The 22,714-nt window shown below is 42.4% G+C and overlaps 1 protein-coding gene across 1 annotated transcript in view; it reads left to right on the plus strand.

The window, feature by feature from the left end:
* Positions 1–22,714, plus strand: part of CDH20 (cadherin 20) — a 118,515-nt gene that overhangs the window by 81,334 nt on the left and 14,467 nt on the right. Inside the window, exons 2-7 of the mRNA XM_054284979.1 lie at positions 152–514; positions 7,031–7,325; positions 9,029–9,148; positions 12,272–12,439; positions 14,271–14,458; positions 19,115–19,368. Coding sequence (XP_054140954.1) covers positions 272–514; positions 7,031–7,325; positions 9,029–9,148; positions 12,272–12,439; positions 14,271–14,458; positions 19,115–19,368 — 1,268 coding nt within the window. The 5' untranslated portion in view covers positions 152–271. The remainder of the gene's footprint in view (positions 1–151; positions 515–7,030; positions 7,326–9,028; positions 9,149–12,271; positions 12,440–14,270; positions 14,459–19,114; positions 19,369–22,714) is intronic.

A 22,714-nucleotide genomic window follows, 5' to 3' on the forward strand; every position in this document is an offset into this window, starting at 1 on the left:
GTAACAGTATCTCTGTTTTCAAAAGTTGTGCATCCTGATCTTACATTTTTATATAGAGGATTTAATAACTTATAGCATATTTGCCTATTGAGAAAACTCATTTGCCTTGAGGAAAAAGGCATCCTCTTATGAATTTCCTTTTACTTTACAGGATACTGCATTTCTGAGAACCAAGATCTCTCCTGGACATTTCAAAGGACTACATAGAGGACCTACTTTATTCTCAAGGGACCCAAGTTACTAGGACTTTTAAGTCAGTCCTAGTATACGGATGTGGACTTCAGGTAGAATGAGCAATGCAAAGAACTTGTTTGGACTTGGTGTCTCCTTGTATTTTTGGGGACTGATGGACCTTACTACAACTGTGCTGTCAGGAAGTGCCAGCCCCCTCACTGAAGGGCAAGAAGACAACCTGTCAGACAAGCTGCATCAGCGTATGAAGAGGAGCTGGGTGTGGAACCAGTTTTTTGTTCTGGAGGAATACACAGGAACTGACCCTCTCTACGTTGGGAAGGTAAGATCCACAGTGGGAGGATGTCTGTAAGAGTGTATCCATCTGAGTATTTGCAGATTGTGGTGAAACACAGGATGTTTCCTCAAGTGCCTTTGCCTTCTTTCATCCGCATTAATTTCACTTCTTCTCCCGAGAGCTTTTGTCCCATGTCACCTCTGTTTGGGAAGAATTTCTGTTTCAAGGGGCTGTCAATATATTTGCCTATTTCAAAGAGATCTGCTGCATCAATCATCATCTGCTATTTGAGGTAGTGTTAGAAAATCTGCCACAATTTTTCCAGGGACTCCTACAATGTCAAGGCAAAGCAAGGTTATATTGACATATAAGGATTATGAAAGAAAGGAAGAGTTTGTGACCATGCTTCTGTCCATGATCAAGTCAGCTAGAAACTGCAATTCAAAATCAAATTAAGTAGCCAGTTTCCCTTGAAAACTGACATTTTAGTTTTTGTTTTCAGTAAATCTTCAGGGTCAGAGTATATTCTGGCTTACCACATCTTGACTGCTGGTTAATTTTGTGGACTACTGAGAAGTTTCTCCACATCTAGAAGGGTAGATGGGCACCTCATTAAATCCAACTATGAAGGGCCCTATTTTTAGATCCCTTATGCCCCAAGAACCTACCCATCAGTACAAATATGTGTAAAATATATTCCTGAGCCCATCCTGTACATTCATTTGGTAATATTTTGCATTTACTTTTCTGTGTCTCTCTGAGGAAGAAGATGATGGAAATTAGACAAGTGACGTCTGCTGTCACAATCTGTCTCACTATAACCATCCTCCTTTTTGGTTTTTAAAGACCTGAATCACTGACCCTGTATTAACCCTGTTATTCAAGGTGTTATTATGGTCAGTGTCAAGTTTGCTTCTATCCTACACCAAGGTGACAAATCTGGACAATAATGCAGAGAGAGTTAATGTGCTTAAGTATTTGAACAACACAATCAAATTTTACATGCCTAGAATATCAGATACAGCTATGACAAGTGGAGAATACACATAGGTATATATGAAAAATAACTTAGAAAGTATGTCAGAAAATAATTCCTTCACATTTCATTGTTTATATTTTATGAGATATAGGCTCCAGTTTTCCTTCCAAGCTATCCATCTGCAGGAAAAAAAAAAAAATTACATATCCAGAAGCCCAGTTTGGACTCATATTTATCATTCTACAGCTCCATAGAGCTAAACTGTGCTCTCAGTCACACCAATATAAATCAAAATGGATCTGCAGACTTCAGAAGACCTCCTCCTGATTTATCCCTGCATGACTGACAGCAAGATGTGCTCGCCTTCCTCCCACAGCAATGGCATTACTAGTGATTGCCTCCAGATGAGACCTCATTAGTCTTCATTCATCTGTGCACCTAGCTTTTCAGGTCTTGAGATCTCTATTGAATAAAGAAATTAATATTTGTTTTCAGGCAATTCCCAGCTTCAGAACAAGGGCCAGGCTTATTATTCCACATTCTCAGTTACATCTGAAATGAGTTCAGGCTTCCGCTTGTGAGCCGAATCTTAGGTAAAACACGCATGGGGAGAAACCAGCTCATGTTTTAGACCTGCTGTTGTCATTAGGAGCACACACATTTGGCACAGTCAGCAGCACTCCTGAGCTTGCCACTGCTCAGCTTTGCCCAAGGGAAGGACACGAGGACACCAAGAAGGCTCCTCATGCCCTGCACCCTCCGCTCTGAAGCCCAAGTTGCCATCAGGGAGCTTCTCCAAGGCTGCCGGGGCGCTGGCTGTGCTCGCACCAGGGTGCACAAGGGCTAATTAGCACCCACGGTGAACAGGGCCAATTAGTCCCCCGCACTGCTGAGCTGACACAGCTGGATCCCTCGGAACGCCTCCTAACTCGGCAGAGCTCCGTGTCGTCCCGGCACCAGGGAACTCTGCTCCCAGGAGGGACCTCTGGGGCTCACACATTCCATGGCCTCCCACCCCCGGTGGGGTGGGGAGCAGCCAGCAGAGCGGTGGGATGGGGGCTCTGGTGCTCTGTGGGGCAGAGGCTTCCCCTCGCCTCACCCAGCCTGGGGCACAGGCACTCCGGAGAGGCAGCAGCCTCCCTCAATTCATCGCCCGCCTGCATTTGCGCTGCCTGAGTCTCAGGGATCCTTAGGAAAGGAGTCAGCAGGGAATAGACTGTGGGGTGAATTAATTGTTCTGGCAGGCCAGAAATTTTTCAGCCCGAGTCACCTCAGGCTGGCTCAAAAATAGCTCTGTAAGTCTTGCACAGAGTGGGGTAGAGGTGCAACAGGGCTTTCAGTCTGCTGCTGGCTGCTCACACCAGCCCCCCAAAACAGCCCTGGGTCCCATTCCAGGCCGGGTATAACTGATATCACTCACAGCATCCTGAAACATCCTCATAGCCAGGCCTTGCTTTTATCCATCTGCTCTCTCCAAGCCCCTGTCAGAAGGAGAAAGAATGCACAGCACAGAGCCAGCTGTGCAGCTGGTTCTGGCTGGTTCTCTATGACTGGAGCAACCAAAAAAGCACCTTGGCTTGAACTACAGGTCCAGGCTTGCCTAATTTGATTTCCAAGGCTGCTATGATTCTGTGAACTTCCCTAGACAACTATTAAGGCAAGGTGCAAAATATGTTTTGGACAGAGAAATAAAAGAAGCTTCCTGATGTGGAGTCAGTACAATTTTCCTTTTCTCCAGTGCTCATGATAGTGATTTAAAGTACTTCAGCTTCAGAGGGTTCCTGGTCCTGTCACAGATAAATACAAGGCTTCGGTTTTCCTAGAGGTGGCCATTATTGGCTAATAGGATGAACCAGGGAAACCAAAGCCCCTTCATTTGCTACAGCAGGTATTTTCCACATTCAATGAGCAGCCGACACTGTGTCAGTAATTGAACTGGGAACACACTTCACCATTTTGCCATGTTGGAGGCTCCCTAACCCTGTTTCAAAGAAGCATTTGAATCACAGCAGCTGAATAAATGAATAAAATGCAACCTCTCTGTAGACTATCAATGTACATCAACCACACTCGCTCCTGCATCCTTACAAAAATCCCCTGCAGGTGCTACCTCCCTGGAAGCAGAGAAGGGAGAAGCACATCAAGGATGGAGTCATAGACTCACAGACTGCTTAGCAGAGCTGTGTGGGTTCTCCCCTGAGCTGCTCACTGCAGTGCTACTCTCTTCCACATGCCCTTTGCCAGGAAATGTGTCATTCCAATGCAGATGTAACATCCCTAATTTTTTGTACAGTTCTCATCAAAAGGAGCAATGCAGGTTGACACAGTTAAAAACTTCTCAGGAGTTATCAGCTTTATTCCTCCAATAACCCATTCCTTAATATGAAGGAGAAAGTAAAAATTAATTCCTCCTACTCTGTATCAACCACATGGCAGCACAATTTATTGCACCACCCATAAAACAGAGCCAACTTAAAACTAGATCACCTTTCCAACACAGTGACTTTTACACTCCAAACTACAGCATTCTGATATTAGGTTTGGTGTGAACTTCAGTCCCTTCAGACACCAAATTCTTTCAGATTTATTGCAGTCTGGCAGTGTTATGTCTTTTTGTCTTTTACACTCTTTTTTGCTTTGTCTTGAAAGAGTGGGTTATACAAGAAGCTGCAAAAGTGCTGCTAGCATTTGTTACTGCCTAGCCTTGGTTGAGACCCAATGTTTCTAACAAATCATAGCTAGACAGAGATCCTCTTGTACTCCCAAATTCTTAACAGCATGCCATGTTCACTCCTTGTTTGCTCCCTTCACAACTGCATTTATTCCAAACAGGGCTTTGGGTAGAAAGTGTAATTTAACCCATAAGTTTGATTCATTATTTGCTTCTAAGTATTCAGAAAATTCCTGAACACCTACTGCTATTTCAAAAAATGCTTTTTTTTTCTTTCTTTTCCTTCTTATTTTTCTCCTTAATTTTCTTTTCCTGTTCCTGTTCCCTTTTCTTTTCCTGTTTTCTTTTTTCCTTGTTTTTAATTTCTTTTTCATTTTTCTCTTTCTTTTCTGTTTCATTTTTGCCTTTTGACTTTGCATTTGACTTTGCCTTCCTCTTTCTCTTTTCTTTTTTTTCCTTTCCTTATTTAATGAGGACTTGTTGGTGTTCCAAAACACATTTTCTTCCATCAAGCCCAGCTCTAATTCCCCAATCAGGTCTAACATCTGTATCTGTCTCAGCAGCTGTATTCTTTCACTGGAGTTCTAATGCACTAAAACAAATGCCCAAGATGTAGCTTAGTGGTTCTGAATCAATTTGAAAAGCTATAATAGTGTCCTCCTTCTGGAAGTATCCTGTTTACTAGCTCCTGCAGTGATAATCTCTGAGTAATGGGTGTTTAGGGTAAATAATGACAACCACTGTCTTTTTTTAAACTAATCACAAGATGGTGTTTCCTGAAGATATACCAGTTTGCAGTCCTGGTGCCTGCATGTGAATTAATACACATGGCAGCCATCTAAATTTAAATGTTTACCACTGCCAAATTTTTCTGGGCTTGTTCTTCCACCATTCAGTTAATGCATTGCCTGAGAGCTGCCAGATTTTCTCCAAAATATCGATGTTTCTCAGATGCAGTAGCCACTGCAGGGATGGAGGCAGAGGAGGAGGAAGTGAAATACCAGTGGCCTGACACAGCCATTGTCTCAACCTGCACCTTCAGCTCCTGCAGCCACATTGCAGCGCTGCTGCCCTTAACATTCACTGTCCCAGAAGCTGCTTGGAGCCCATGGGCCACCTCCATACAGACCTGTCTGCAGGCTGGGATATGCCATGGAAAACCATGGGGTCTCACCTCAGCTGAAAGCACTCTTGCCCTAAAATCAGGAGAGGGTCCAAGTTTTGCATAGATCACCTGACCTAAGAGGCAAATAGGGGAGACACCCTTTGGAGAATGAGTGTCTCCCGACCAGACCCTTTACTGGGGGAAAAGGTCTTTCCACTCCCCAGCCAACAGGATCAGCATCATGTGCCCTAAAACAGCTGAGGAGCTGCTTCAGTGGCACTAGAAATGCTTAGGTCAGATAAGTCATTTTGCCCACATTCCTATTGAACTTTCTCCTATGTAATAAGTTATTGTATATGATCCTTATGTTTTAAACAGCTCAGAGATGAGATTTCTTCTTTCTTTCTTGACAGAATAGTCTATAATCAACTGTACAAAGTTTGACTTCTGCTTTTTGACACAAATTATGCATTTCTGTTCGGATTATTTCTTCAAATACTGTGTTCATATATTCAGTTTATTTTTCTAAGATTTTTCTCTCCAGTTCAAATATTTACCTATGTTTGGCCCCATCCTCCAAGATTACTCCCATCTGTCGTTTAAGCTCATCAAAGCATTAAACACACACCTAATTCCGACCAAATTTCTGAGATAATTTGCCCATATATGCATTTTAAAATGTGTTTAATTGAATCCAGCCCACTTTCGCTGCTTTTTTAAAATTATTATTTATCCTTTATTCATCACCCACAATGATAATCACACTGGAAAACAGTATTCACATCTGAACCATTTTAATTTTTGTACCTCAAGTCTATTGCCTTCCTGTCTTTTGGTACTGAATGATTACTGCCACTGGGCATTGATCTTCATGCTCTGTTCCTCAAAGGCATGGAAGTATGAGCATACCATTGGGGATTTTCATAGTGTGAGTGAAATTAACCAATTTGATTGCTTCTGATAGTCATTCCAGTATTTCATGGGAACCAGGTGTTTAACAGAATGTAGTCCCCAGAATCATTTGTTTCCCTGTTTTAGATTATAATTAGTACTGCGTTAACTCTTGCTCTTTTCTGTTGCACTCACAGTTATCTGTGGCTGCTCAGAACTAATTAGCAGTCATGCAATAAATCCGTTTGCAGATTTCCTAGATAATCTGGGATGGTTCTCATTTCTATAGCCTGCCATGGGCATAAGCAACTGGTTTTTGCTGCTTAGCTCGCTGTTTGACAATATTCCTTCCTGAAGATGTAAGGATCCAGACTAATTTTATTACTAAAATTTAACAGAAAAATATTAAAATATTTCTGAATCATAACACTCACTGGGCAGCTCTCCCATTCTGCTTTCCCCTTGACCCCAAACAGATTTGCCTTATTTGCCCCAACATTATGCTACCCCTGTAGTATTTGACTCCTCTTAAGCCGTGTGAGGAATCACAGTCTGCAGCTTTGCTGTCCTCACTTTGTCTCAAATCTTCTCAGTGGCCATTGTAACAAGGCAAAAGATAATTATTGTGTTGAGTGAAATTCCAAAAAGGCACAGAGCCTGTTCCTGTTTGGGTGCCTCTGCCTTTTCTTTTGGCACAGGTGTGGGTGCAGAAGCAGGAAGACAGGAGAGGGTTTTTAATTGCAGCTACGCGATACAGACTTTACTATTTGCCTCTTTCAGCAAAGCGAGTTCATTAGAACCAGCTTGTGAGTCCCAACAGTGAGACCAGAATGCTGGGGATGATCACGTGCTCAGTGTTTCTCAGCAGCTGCTTACCCAGCCCATGGTCTAATTGAATCCTGCTCCTTTCCACAGCTCCACTCTGACATGGACAGGGGAGATGGCTCCATCAAGTACATCCTCTCAGGAGAGGGAGCTGGCATTGTGTTCACAATTGATGACACGACAGGGGACATTCATGCCATTCAGCGGCTGGACCGGGAAGAAAGGTCACAGTACACCCTCAGAGCACAGGCTCTGGACAGGAGAACGGGCCGGCCCATGGAACCAGAGTCAGAGTTTATCATCAAAATCCAAGACATCAATGACAATGAACCCAAGTTCCTGGATGGACCTTACGTAGCCTCTGTTCCAGAAATGTCACCAGTGGGTAAGACAGATTTTGTGGAATCTCTTTCCCCGATGAGCAAATTGGAGATGGTCACCAAAACACAAATTCCCTGACTCCGTGATCTCAGCTTCTGCCCCTTGTGCAGGAGCTGCAGGACAGAGGAGTTTATCCTGGGGTGCCTGCTTGCTGTAGAAAAGAGACAACAGGCTTTACAACAGCATCAGCTCCTCTGAAAGAAAACATGCCAAGGGAAGCCTGAGAGATGAAAAAGGTGTGATTCAAACATGCCATGTTTAGACAATTTGTATTACATAGTGCCCCTTCTCCTCTGACATCAGATGGTAGAAATAATAAAATCCATTGGACAGCCATTACCATCCTGAAAATAACACAGTCCTAGCAACCTAATCAATTTCATACTGAGAGCTCAGCTACTGTCCAGGAGCCCTTGAAAACAGGGAGACATAAAACAATCATTGGCTCTTTCTAATTCATGTAAGCCTGCACTAAACAAAGTTCAGTGAATCCTGAGATTCTGTTACTATTTGCCCTCCACTTTTACAGAATGGGATCATGTTGAAGACACTTCTGTTATTGCAACGCAGAAGACAAAGAGCAGCCTTACTATTTTCCTATCCTGACACAAGTCAGGAGAAATCATTTCCATATAAGAATTCAAATAATCACATAAAATATGTTTTTCTGGACTTTTTTTTCTTTCTTTTTGCATTGTCTTTGTTTGCTTATTGTTTTTTGGCTCTGTGACATCGCTGCAGAGATAATAATACCATATAAATTTCAAGTCCTGAAGATACAGATATGCTTCAACTTCGCATTCTTCAATATTATGTTGACATAAAGCTAGAGAGAGGCACCAAATACAGAAGTTCCAGTCAGTAATAATATTTTTAATGGTAATGGCTAGCTTGAATTCAGATTTATCTTCAAGCACTTATCTAGTAACATCAGATTTGTTTGTAACACAAAACATTATGTAGAAGGCTAGATACATTCATAAAGGCATTGTCTGACATTTTAAGGAGTCAAAACCCACACATATTTCAGTTGTGCCTCACCTTCTCCTTGTTCTTGATAAATTGCATCACCTGCAAGCCATTTCTAGCTTCAGAGGAAGCAGACCTTGAAAACATATTGAAAAAAGAAATATATACGCCTCTGTGTGGGTTGCAAAGGCACTTCAGCAGTGTATAATCTTTAGGCCATACAATGTAAACTGCAGTCCCACAGAGAGATTATCTCAGAGATACATCCCTTCATGCTCACTGTTTGTGTACAATTTCGATCCCTCAGTTAACTTACAGCATCTATGGGCCGGTTAAAACAGTTCATGATTTATGTCAGCAGAGCTATGGAACTTCTTTGAGCTGCCTCCTAAAAATATTCAAAATCAAGACAAGGGGGAAAGAAGCAAGCAGTATATAATTACTATCTCTCTGTCAACCATAACAAAGTACTGTTAGCTCAGCAATTCTGTAACTGTGGTCCATAGAGTACTTGCTCTTTTATATCTTCTTATAGAAGCATGATGAATTAATACCTATTAATTCCTTTAGTGCTAATGAGCTACAAGTATGAACAATAAGTACAAGCACTACAAGCATCAAGTGAAAAAGTTCCGTGTGGGAAAGCTCTTGTTAGGCATTTCAATTTACTTTGAATTGTGTACTTTTCCTGCCAGCTCTTTATCCCACAAAGTCTTACCTTGATGGTTTTTTTGTCAGGCACCTCTGTTATCCAGGTGACAGCGACAGATGCTGATGACCCAACCTATGGGAACAGCGCGAGAGTCGTATACAGTATTCTCCAAGGACAACCATATTTCTCTGTGGACTCTCGGACAGGTATGCTATTTCATCAGGGAATGAGTCAGTGTGGAAACCAAAAGAAAAAGTTGCAAGCAGAAAAAAAAGGGCAGTGCATCATAGCTGTGGTCAGAGAAATGTGGCTTTGTGGCTTGGAGCCAAGACAGAGCAGCACTATGTGAGGGGTAAAGTAATGCGGTGGCAGTGAGCTCCAGAAGAAGAATGTGCTTTTACCAGTGATATATTCCCCTGAATGACCATATTCTGCAACTCAGGATCTAGATGGGTTTGGTGCTGTAAATACTCTTGTTGGTTTCTATCATTGAAAAATGTCTTAAACAGATCTAGTTGATAACAAGGCTTACGGGGGAAAAAAATCTATGAACCAGCCAGGACTGGAAATTGCAAGCTAAAGGATGCACTTATCTAGAGTAGTTTTACCTAAGGGTATTCTTGTTAATAACCTTACATTCATCTATAGGACATCCTCTCTGTTTCGCTTGCTTTCTCTCTCTCTTTTCTCTATACATCCAAGGTTTATACTCAAAAGTGGAATCTGACAGATTTTGACAGTTTCTAAAGGGCATCTGTAGTGCTAAGGTCAGAAACTCATGAGACGATAGTCACTGAAGAGCCCTAGGGGACAACATAGGAAAAACACTGAATAAACTTCTTCCTAAGTTAGCAGTTTACAGTGTAGGTGCTCTAGCCAAAGACAAACTTGTATGTGGCATGCTATTTTCTCAGTTTTGTTTATATTTACAATATAAAAAAGCTACTAATACTCCTTTGTAATCAGGTGTCAATGATAAACAAATAAAGATGTAATCATAGATTTGTTGAGAACCAAATTATTTCTAAGAAAGCAAAAGATAGATATTCAGGGTCAGATCCAGAACAGATTTAACCATTAGAATGCAGCTTATACAGAATGGGCCCTTAAGTCTAAAAGCATGTACTTTATCAGTATTTAACTCAGAAAAGGTCTTTTTCTCCTCTGATTAACTTCCCAGTCACTTAGACCTGCATCTCTAGACAGGCTCAGAAATGCCTCAGCCTTTAGATGCCTCAGTCAGCCACTGGGCTCCCACTTAGGGTAAGCGCTGTTGTGAGCCATAAACCGTTTCCCTATGACAAACACAGGACTGTAATCAACTTCCCCTGTACAAACTCACCTGTGGGATTTGGTAGCTCACAAAATGCAATTGCAGCTCTGACGTCTTTCTAAAATAGAGCCAGAGCATAAGTGACCAACAGCTCCTTTGCATTGATAGATAGTGATTAAAACACCCAGTAGTGGACAACTCATTTCAGTACAGTCCTCCTCTAGTAGCATTTGGAGTCTTTACCATTTATCTCCCGACACAGACTCTTGATTCCAGAGGTGTGCTCCTATTCCTATTCTGTCACTGTCCTCACAGGTGCCGAACAAGTGTCTATGTGAAAGCACAACTTCAAAGGAAAGTTGAGAGCCTCCTCCTCCCTTTTTCCAGAACACTTTTACAGGCTAACCACAATCATATTCCCCTAGAAGATAAAAGAACTCTCCCACTTCCTAATAAACCATCTGGCTCTTATAGAAAAAAAGGGCCTTTGCTCTTTACTGTTTCCTTAAGAGCACAAACCTCACTCACTTTAGTGAAAGAAATGGTTCCAGTACATTTCTTTGGCAGACCTGAGGACCTTAACCTTTCCCATAGCCTTTCCTACAGCCCTAAGGATGGGTTTTATGTTCACCACCATCCTTAGCATTTCTTTGCTGACTGACTGTGTGCAGCAGCATCAGATGCTCCCTGCTCTGCACTGCTGCATCTCTGGGTACCTGATCTGGTTCTGAGTCCTGGTGTCCTCTAGGGACCGGAGGCCCCAAAGATAGGCATGGCAGAGCCTGGAGTTTAGGCACTGATGTCTTTTTTTAGGTCAAGCCAAGAGTGGAAATTCCCTACAAAGTGTTCATATATGGAGAAAATACTTCCCAAAATGCTAAGTATTTTCATATCTTATTTATATATCCATGGGAGCTGGGGAACTACAGCACTTCACAGGAGGCACTCAGCTTTGCAGGATGGGACTCTGAAGGGCTCCACGCTGGAAGATTAAAGCAGCACACTGCGAGCTGTTCCTACCGGTCACTATTTCTTCCCTTCACACACAGCGATAATTGCCAACGCAATATCTTTTTACTGTTTTTTTATTAAACCCATACATTGCCTTTCTGCTAAAAATAAAGGCTAAATGCAGATCAGTCAAGTTAACAGTGTCCTGATGTGCAAGTGCTGCCTGTTGAACCGTGCGACGGGGATGGTGCCTGGGGCTGACACGCCTGCCCCCACCCGAAGGACATCCCAAACGTGTCGCTAGCGAGGGATTATCCCATGGCAGCGCATCCCCGGGCTGCACTGCCGGCTGCTCGAGGGAGCTCCCGGAGGTGCTGTGGGGCTGGCTGGGGCTGGCAGGGCTGCAGGAGGACAGCGGGAGGACAGCGGGAGGACAGCGGGGACACGGAGCTGTCCCGGGCACAGCGGCACGCCCGGAGCGCCCGGCAGTCCCGCGGCGCTGCCCGGGCCGGCGCTCGCAGCCTCCACAAGAGAAGTGCTGCTGCCACCTGATGTCCTCTCGCAGAAGTGTTACCCCGAAGGGAAGGGACGCCCTGCGGTCCCTCCGGAGCTGGGGCAGCGGTGTCTCCCCGCATTCTGCACTCACAGCCCCAGCCTGGGTCCGGGAGCAAAGCCCCCGGGCTCCTGCCAGGTGGTCTCTGGGAATGCGTGCTCTGGAAAACTTGTCTTGATGGATGTTTTAGCAAAGCACAACACTTGCAGTGATGTGCAGAGTTTGTCATCCTCAGCAGGGCCTTTAATTCGACCTAGCACACTGTTCCCAAAAAGCTTTTCCTTGGAAGGCAACATTTTAATTTTGAACGTGCAGCCTGTCCCAGAGCTGATGCATTTTAACTGACTTCTTTAAAATTCACACCTTCTGTTAACCTAGATTCCACTTGGGTGAGTTTTACTCTGCCAGGAAAGGTGGGACTCAGTGCAGAGCCTAGAGTCATTCTTGACACAGAGAATAGGATGCAGGAGCATGAGCCCTCTACCCTCTTTGTGTATTCTCTAACAGCCATTTTCTTTTTTTCCCCAAATGCCTTTCCACCCTCAATCTCAGGCTTAATTAGAACAGCTCTAATGAACATGGACCGAGAAGCAAAAGAATATTATGAAGTGATTATCCAGGCCAAGGATATGGGTGGACAGCTGGGAGGATTAGCTGGAACAACCACAGTCAACATCTCTCTCTCTGATGTCAATGACAATCCACCCAGATTTCCACAGAGTGAGTACCCTTGGGGCCACGACAGGCAAAAAGGGGTGGCTGAGTTTTGTGTTAGCTCTCATGACAGCCATTTTCAAACTCAGGATAGTGACAACTAGAGATGGGCAGAATTTCAGATTTGATATGGAACTCTCCTTAAAAAAAAATGTCAAAAGGAATTATTCAACACCTTGCCTTGCAGAAAAAGTTTCTGACCTCCAAAATTATCAAAAGCAACACTTTTTTTTAAAAGGATGGGAAATTAATTTACAGAAAAAGGCAGGAAGGAGAATTTTTGTTTTTAGACTGCTCATGGCCATTGCCTTTGGCTACTAATTGCTACTCTGATTGCCTTTTCATCTTATCTCCAGAGGATGTCTCTCAAATCAGGGACATGTGGTGGTGCTGGAAGTTGAAAAATAATTCATTCAACACTCCAGCCAGGCCACAGCAGGGGAGCATCTGGGAGCTGTGCTGCCAGTGTGGAGTGGGTGGTCACACAGGCTGTTCTCCAGGAAAGGTTCATCTAAACCTTGGCAATATACAGTTAAGATATATCCTAAGATATGTAACAGCCATACTTAATGGATGCAAAAATAGGCAGCTCCACTCTTACCAGAAACACAACTTTCTTTTTACAAAAGTGAACTTCAAAACAAGATTTGCAATATTTTTCTCTTTGTTAATAAGATTTTTTATCACATTCATTTACATAATTCTATATTGCCATTAAAAATTTGAAAGAAGCTTTTCAGTTTTGATTGGACTAAATCTTCCAAGGGATGTAATTTGGGATTTTTAAAGAAAATGGGTTCTTTTAGTGGTGTAAATCAATCTCAGGCCATTTTGGTTTTGATGTTTTTCTCATTTAGCTGAGTAATGAAAACTCCCACAGTTCTTTTTGATGGTATTCTTCTTTTCCATCTGTTACTGCATGTTGCACTGGTAAATCAAAGTATTCCACTAGGATCAGCAAGAACTCTCAACTTCCACTTTTCTTCTGTTAGAGCAACTTCTTGAGCATGCCATTGCCAGCTGTGTTTTGAAAGTGGCATGAATTATAACTGATATCAAACTCTTGATTAAGAAAAATTACAATTCATCAAACCCCGTCCTTGGTGTTATTCTGCCTTCTAAAGCTTAGAATAGCCTTCTAAAGTTGATGCAGTCAACAGAGGGGGTGCAGCAAGCAAGGTTTGAAAGTAAAGCATGATGCCAGAGAAGTGTTTTAGGTATAGCATTTATATTTTCAAAACACACTTTTAAAATAGCAGGTTGTTCTTTCCCCACTCTTGCTGTTAAGCAAATTAGCAATGCAACAAATGTGGTCAAGACAGTATTTGTAGGGAGAGGCAATACATTTTAATAGAATAACTGGTAAATTCCTTCTTCAGGGCTGAAAAGAATTTTGAAGGGACTTGAGAAAGGATTTGTGGTGCTCAAAACTTGTTTATTCCTGCTGTACAAACGGTTCAAATAAAAGGATGCCTGTCCTATTAAATCTGTTACATATCCTGCTTTATATCATGGCTGCAACAGCACTGGTGCTAATTGTCCTATTTTTCTAGTTGAAGTTCCTATCTTCAGATGTATTGCTGTTTTTTAAAAAACCCATTCAACAAACCTGTTGCTATAACAAACACCTAAATAAAACTTCCCCAGGAAATTTAGCTGGGCTGTGGCTTTTTAAAGGAAATCACATGGCTGTCACAGCTTTGGCACAGGTGCTAAAGACTCTCTGCAGGCCATGCAGTGTTGTGGCCTCCCTGATCCACTGCATTGTTTTGCAGTTTTTTTGGTTCCTCTTCACAGCCTGTTTTTCCCCTCTCTCCCTGTGTGCTGCTTGTGCCAGAGCATTATCAGATGAGTGTGCTGGAGTCAGCTCCCATCAGCTCCACCGTGGGCCGTGTGGTTGCTAAAGACCTGGACGAAGGCATTAATGCAGAGATGAAATACAGCCTTGTGGATGGAGATGGACTGGATGTCTTTGATATTAACACTGATCCTAATTACCAAGTTGGCATCATCACTGTAAGAAAGGTAAAAAAGTTTCCTTTTTATAGTGATTTATATGGCTAACTGTCCGGGTTACATTTTATGTGTGGAATATTCCCTATGCCTGCAGTAACTTGGTTCCCATTATGTGACAGTAGCCCCTTTCTGGCTGTAAAACACAATTTCTTTAACATTTATTGCTAAAATATGAAAGCAGACTGCATTCCTAAGAACAACTTTTATAAAGTGGGAACATCATTAACATAAACATGTCTTTTCCCACCAAAGGAATGCTCTGACTCCTTATTTATCTATTTAAATATTCTCTGTAGCTTAATTATCCTACAATGCAAGAAATTAGATCAATATTTGCATTTGAACTGTACATATTTTTCACTGTGGTGTTCCACAAGCAATAATAAAGCATGCCTTGGAATTATTTATAAACCAATAAAACCCAGGCAGTGTTTATTTTTTTTTTAATTGCTGCTTGAAGATCCATAAATGCTAATTAGTCTAGAGGAAGCTGTCTCTAAAATGGCAGCTGTGAAACTGCTGGTACTCTGTACCACAGGCTATGCAGGAAGGCATTGAGCATTTTGCTTAGGCTCCCCGCTATGGGATATTTATTCTACAATCGTACATAAATGTTAGAAGTTCAACTCTGTTTCTAGGTTATGAAATTGTAACCATATTTCTGCCTAAGCATCTCTAGTGTACTAATAAGGAAGTATAGTTTCCATTTAAATGGCCTGGGATTAAATTGTGCACTAAAATGGAACAATACAGGGGAGAGCTTTGACCTTGCAAGCCTCTATGCCCTACAGCAAAGCATTTAAGCATGTATTTATGGTCACCTTTCCCCAGCTCTTTTGTTGTGCATATTAGTCCCTAAAGTTAAGCATATCTTCTGGAATGAAATAGATGCTGAATGCAAACTCCAGTGTAATTTTCCACTCATTTATCAATGAAAGAAAATAGTTTCTTTGGAGCAAATGTGCCAATAAGCTTGACCTTCGTTATTATGAATACAGTTTTGCTACATGTTCTTGTATGTCCAGAGGAGTTATAAAATGTATGGTATCAATCATACCAGATATATACTGGCATCAGGTGCATACTGCTCAATCCACCTACTGTACATAAACATTCGTAATATTTTATGTATGTCTCTAGCTTTATGTAATGCTGTGATTATCAATAGCCAAACACTGGGAAAGTTGTCCTTAGAGTACCCTCAAGAAACAACCTAAAAATAATCAACTAATGTCAATACAAAAGGATATCAAAATGGGAGGAGAGGGGAGAGAAAATTTCTAAACCAAGAATGAAATATTTTTTAAAAGCAAGCAAAACTTCCCCTTTAATTTTTCTTGACAGATTTCCCAAGCAAAATAATTAGGACTTCTAACACAGGCATCAGAAAGCCAGAACTTACAGTTACTGACAAGACTGCTGCTTGTGGTGTTGTGGCTACTTATCACAGCCTACTAATCCCACAAAATGTTGATCACCTCCTGAAGATTTACAGTACCTTCCAGGCTGCCTGCATGGGATACTGATGCTCACCCTACTTTCCTCTTCTCCCTGCCTTCCCTTCTGCACTGCCCATGGAAGGCAGGGTGCTGGGTACCCCAGCCAGCACAGCACACAGGAGAGCCCTGTCCTGTCCTGCCTTCCTTCCCTGACATTGCCTGATCAATCACTTTCTCACAGTGGGTCTTGCTAAATTCCCCCCTGCATGGTGCCCCTTCTCAGTGCCTGTGTCAGCAGTGCCAGAAGGACAAGGACAAGGAGAGCTTTCCATGGGCTGCCTCTCCTCTTGGCTGTGTTTTGCAGCATGCTAAGTTCACAGGAGAAGGTAACTTGCCTCCCCTCTCCATGGGACCAGCATTGGGAAGAAGTTTGAATGCACCCATGGGAGAAAAGTCTGATGAGGGGAACAGTGGTGCTGAGGCATTAGCACAGGAGAGAAATGGGAGGTAAAGTCATCTTCAACAATGAAGGCGAACAGGAACATCAAAAATGCAGTGGTCTAGCACACTTGTCTGATTTTTCTCATTTTTCTAACTTGATCTAGGTGATTATGTGTTTTAATAATGTAATTGGGTTTTACAGCTGTTAAGTCTGTGATTTAACTGCTTTTTTATATCTTAGCTTTTTGGTGTACACGCAGTGTTTCTCATGCAGTTTTCTTCACATGGGAAACAATTCAATAAAATGGCCTCTTTCTTAGTATATGTTTAGGCGCCTTTGCATTGCACATTCCCAGCCAGATGGACAATAAGTGTAGCTTGGTCCTGTGAATATCTTACTGCTATTTTTACAGCTCATAAATATGCAACTGGTAGACAATAATGACTCTGCAGCCAGGGATATTACATTTGTAGACCTCACCAAACCCTAGCTGACAAGTGCTATGCCTGCAGTAGTAGCTGATGTACCAGGTGGAGCTAAAGGCAGCTAGAGCAGGTTTCAGATCACCTGTTTGTAGCTGCTGCCACAAACTGCACAGTTTGTACTGCCTCACTCACTGAGCAGCATCTCCAGCAATACTGGACCATCATGTCCCCAGCACAGAAACCTGTTCCCATTCCAGTCTTCATTCTTCACTCTCATGTACTAAATGCTGAGTGATCTTCAGTTTTATAATTTCAAGAATGCCAGTCTTTAGTCAGGCATTCCTATGCAGGACATCAGACTGGTAATTTACTGTGAAAGCAGTTTCATATGTCACTGCAACATGTCCACTTCTGAAGAAGGAAGCTGTTGGGGCAGCAGACAAGTACTGAAGGCTTGGTTGGATCCAGGAGGTGTTTTGAGGCCCATGCCTGAGCATGGAAATCTTCTTCCTGCTGCATGGAAATCTTCTGCAGCTGGCCCTGTTCTGCAGCCATGAGGTGTGTATTAAACTAATATACACCTCATGGCTGCAGAACAGGGCCAGCTGCTCCATTGAGCAGGGCAGAAAAGAAATGGGTTATGACTGGCAAAGGATAAATTTACTGCCACAGTCATGATCTTTGTACCTTTGACTTCCAATGGCTTTGGCATCCTCCTTCTCTTTTATTTTGCTTCCCATCTCCATGTGTCAGTCTGGTGATTGGTCTTCAAATAGAAAGAGCTGAATAGAAGAAGCAAAGGGATTGGATGGGAACAGCAGATATCTTACTGCAGTCGAAATGAACTGCTGCTGTGTGTGGCAATTCCACACATGAGGCTCAAATCCTTATGTCCATATAAAGCCACCCTTTTTGAAAACTACTCATATAGCAAAGAGGGGTATGCCCCACTGGGTGACCCTGAGATTAGCCATTTCTTTCCTGGTACAAGATTTGTCTTGCTCAGAATCTGTGCAAGCTAAGGGAATTCACTGTGCTGGTTTTCAGCATCAGACCTGCCCAGATTATCCACGTAAAGGGTTGTGACCATTTAACCACACTGCAATTGCTTGCAACTTCTGAATGCAATTTGAGAAGTGTGACTGTATCCTCTATGAGCTGTACTTCATCTGGTGGCATTTTTTTATATTGTGGACTGACCCTTCCATACTGTTATTCTGGTTTGTTAAATCCTTACTGTAATCTCTTACCAAGACTGGTAAGTGGCACATTAAATATGGAAATTTTCATTCATATCTAAGAAGGTTTTGGAGATACCTTATTTTCTTCAGGGATCTGTGAAAAGAAGATGGAAAGGAGATGAAAATTTTATTTATTGAGAGGTTCAGTGTCAGCATTAGTTACTTCTATATCCATGTATACCAAATAAGTAGTTTTATCTAGATAGGAAATCAAATTCAGGTAGCTCTAACAGAGTAAGCTGGCCCCCTTTATCCATTGTCTCAGAAAGGAAAGAAAAGGGAAGAGGGAAAAGGGAAAAAGAGACCATTCTCACTCCCTGCCTCAAATAATACTTGAGTTTTTAATATTTCACATTTCATATAAAGTGCAAAAGTCCCCAGAGGAAGATATCAGGGATATTTTATAATTAAACCACTTTGAAATTAATCTATTCTCTAGGCAGGGAGCAGATTCAAATCCTAGCACTCATTACACCTGGATGGTGAACCCATGTTTAGGATAATTACTGAAAGGAGGAGGTGAAAAAACCTCACTTCTAGGAAGGATGGATTATGGATAAAAACTGGAACAAAACTTGCAAGAGAGGCTGACCATGTTCCCTGCTCCCACTGGAGCCCCTTACCAGCTTGGCAACCAGGGGTCTTGGAGACAAGACTCTGGTGTCCTCAGGGGAAAAAAGAGGATGCTAACTGGGACCTCTACCTCCTGTGTGAGCATCCTTGTTCCTGCCACTGGGCCCATTTTTGAGGAACCAACTGTCTTACCTTATTTTCGGGTACTCCCATTAGTGTCTGTTTCTTCATGTATTTTCCTCAGAGTGGCATGAAACAGGTTGAGTGAATCACAATGCAGTGGCAGGGTAGCTGTTTATATTTTCATTTTAGCAAGAAGAATGAAAGAGTATGTCTTTTGAAGTGATCTGCAAGTATTTCTCCTGGCCTTTTCAGCTCAACTATCAAATTTAAGAAAGAAAGCATATACAGTGCCATTTCTAATACTACTGTCATTCAAAGCTTTTTCTACATCTGCAAATATTTATCTTTGTTGCACTTGAAATTAAAAGTAATAATGATATGCCTCGGTGTGCCTGATGGTAGATTTAATTTTTTCTCCTCAGCCTTTAAGTTTTGAGAGCAAGAAAAGCTACACCTTGAAGGTAGAGGGTGCCAACCCTCACCTGGAAATGCGGTTCCTGAACCTGGGTCCCTTCCGTGACACCACCACTGTCCACATCAGTGTGGAGGACGTGGATGAGCCTCCTGTGTTCGAGCCCAGCATCTACTTTGTGGAAGTGCCCGAGGATGTGGAGATTGGGACCACCATACAGATCATTTCTGCCAAGGACCCAGACGTGACCAACAACTCCATCAGGTCTGTCCTCTCTTTGTGTGCTGCCCCACGAGCAGTCCTTAACACATCTGGTTGGTGGGGCAGTGGTGAGTGAGAGGGACACTCTCTTTCCAGCCAGTAATGGCCATCAGTGGGTTTGACAAACCAGACCTCACACACTGAGGGCTCTGTCAAAGAGATGCAGGAGCTCCCCCTGTTCTGTGGTGTGGAAGACATCAGCATCAAGCCTTGCAATGAGCTGGTCAGGCATGTCCTGACATTAGAAACAAACCTCAGAATCTTCCCTGTGCTGGCACAAAACCTGACAGTGTCGCTGAGAACCCACTGCCATCCTGATGGCAAGGGGATAACTTGCTTGTCCTTTTTCCCCCTTCCCTTTCAAAGGTTGCCCTTGTCAATAAGCTAAAACACACAACTACTTTTGGAGTAGAGTGAATGCATGCTAATAAATATACAAGAACTGTTAAATTATCTAGTGTCTGGTCAAAGATGCAGAGTTAGATATTCCCATAAGGCAGTAAGAAAGATAAAGGTGCATTTACAACCATGGGAGCTTCATAGGTGCAACTCAGCAAGGAGCCAAAGGAGCAGATTTGTGTGATGACAGCACTCTCTTCCATAGTGGCTGCTGGCCACTGCCAGCCTCATTTATCAGAGAGTGTTCTTGTCCAAGGCCAGCCCACACAGAAATTTTCACTACCTACTAGTGCAGGCACTTTGATTATCCCAGGAGGTTGGCTGCTCCTCTCATCTGAGAGTTTCAGGTGTTGAGCTGCTGTTTGACTACCCATGCATTGGCCCATCTTCTGACATGCTTGTGTCCAGGAACAGTCCTGGGAAATACAGGAGGGAGTTGAAACATTGAGTACTAGGATTTTTTGAAAAAAAGTAAAATCTAAATGAGCAATCCTGTGGGCTTCAGCTAGAAGATCTGAGCAGACACAAAGCCTGTTCTTCTTAATGGTATGGCACTCTGTGTTGCTGGTCTAATTATTTTTTTTCATCTCTGCTACTTTAATATACCTATCTTTTCTGCCTACATTATAAGGTTATCATACTTCTCATGACATTGCCTCAAATTCCTCAGTAAAACTATTATACTGTCTGCATCACAATTTCATTACTCTAAACTTTTTTCCATTTGCATCCTATTTTGCTGATTGAATACTGTCTGGCATCATCTAAACCCTGCAATGCAAACAGCTCTCTGCTAATCTGCTTAAAATAGTATAAAAACAATTCTGAGGACTATCCGAGGGTAGAATTGATCATTGTAATTTTTAATGAGTTTTTTCTTAGTTGTTTCAGAGCTTTGCAGTGACTGAAGCTCTGCCCTTGATGAACAACACTCTATAAACCACAGAATCCATCAACAAAGATACATTTTAAAAAAAAAGTTGTAAATATGCACAGACTCTTTTGTAACTCTGTTCTTTGACAACTGCCATCCTCTTTTCTCCCCCCCTTCCTCCTTTTCCACTGCCCTTTCTTCCCTCATTCCTTCCCTCCTTTTCCCCCATGTTGAGGTAAAGGAACAGATTTAAAAATTAATAATAAATACCATTTGTAGTGCTGTCTATAATGCAGATAGTAAGAATTAGTTCTTGCCTTTTCTATGGTCTCCTCCATTCATTCCAACTCCATGCAGTATCAGCCTGGCAACGTTTTAAGCTGAATTCACTTTGCACAGGGCTAGGCAAGCTAAGAAAGATAATAATCCCAAAGATTTACTATGTTGCACCAGCAGAAATCCATCTGAAATTTAAACTGTGACCTGGCTCAAGTCCTTACTTTCCCAGCATCCAGTACCTGGCTCCCACACTGTGAAATTCTGATGGTTGGAAATATGCCATGATTGTTTTTAAATTATTCAGGAAGATTATCTAAATAGTACAGTGAAAACAAGTGTGCAGGAGCAGGTACACTTAACAAGAGAACTTAGCTGGAGAATCTAGAAAAAGATCCACCTGTGCCTCTTGACACCGGTGCTTATTTTTGAACCACTAATCACAAGGCTATAGTCAATTTCAGATATTCATTGGCCTTAAAATGTCAGAGAAATTATTTTTATAGCACTCATACAAGAATAATTATTATATCAAAATATACGAACACTCATTGTCTAAATAAATCAAATGCCTGAGGAATCTTTTTATTGATGAAGAGTTAGGAAGGACTGGGAAGGAAAGGGATACAAACCTGCCATCCCTTCCTCTTTGATTGTTCTGAAAAAGAGTGTAAAGGAATTTCCCAACAAAATATCTCAATAGTGTTTTATATCCTGGTTTAATAAGTCCCTATATAAAGAAAAGGCTGTCATGCTTGTTCCAGTGAATGCATTCATGCTGAAAGGAGAAAATTCAGAAGAATGAGCCCTGTTCAGTGTCTGTTGTGACTAATGCTTTCAATTCCCGTCCACTCTGATGAAAGTACCAACAAAAAGGACAGAAAGTCTGGTCTCTGTTCTAGGCTGTGACATTTACCTAGGCCTGTGTGTGGCTTTGGCCAAAGTATCCCTTGCCATGCTAACAGTCAGCTGGGAAGGCAGCTTGCACAAAGTGCCTGTAAGAGCAAGGCAATGCCTGTGAAGGATACTGAGTATTTTACCCACCCTGAGAAATCGTCCCTCTGACCGAGTACTGCAGTGACCTCTCTCCATCAGCTGCCTCCCTGCCCAGGTTTTCTGGCCTGCAGGCACCACCACATTCCCCCACTCACAGGTGCAGGAAGCTGGTTCCCAGCACTGAACTGACATTGGCCAGGAAGGTTCAGTAACTACAATGAATCAGCCTCACAGAGGGAGCTGTTTTCTCTGACTGGATGCTGTGAGAAAGGCACACATCCCCCTTGTGCTGACACAGCTCCATCAGTGACATGCTTCAGGATGCAGGTGGAGTTTGTTCCCCTCAAGAAGGAGAGAATACAGAATAAAAGGAAGGGAATGGTTCCTCCTCATCAACCTAGGGGCTCAGAGAATGAGCTGATCTGAAGCCATTTTCATCCTGTCTGAATTTGCCTAGAGACAGGGCATAATTAGTTCTCTCAGAAAAAAAATTGTACTCCTCACTGGCAGATTTTCTCTGTAAAGCAGATGTTCTTGCACTGTTCTGTGCCTTACTTTGAGGCTTCTTCCTCTAAATCTTCCTGTCTTCCAGCTCCATTCAAGTACTAACTGCTAAATGGCATTAGCCACATGAACTTTTTCCAGCATCTCACTCTGGACCTATGCAAGTCAAAGGAGCACATAACTAGGTTGTGGAAGAATGTGGATCTGCTTTGTACAACACTGTCCCCATTGCTGGGTTACTTTGGTGGCTGTAACACACAGTTTTCACAAGGGTTGCATAATGTTTTTCGTATGTGCTCT

Source organism: Melozone crissalis, unplaced genomic scaffold (genome assembly GCF_028551555.1).
Source record: "Melozone crissalis strain CALT ecotype California unplaced genomic scaffold, PUWL_Pcris_2 ptg000042l_1, whole genome shotgun sequence".
Lineage (NCBI taxonomy): Eukaryota > Metazoa > Chordata > Aves > Passeriformes > Passerellidae > Melozone > Melozone crissalis.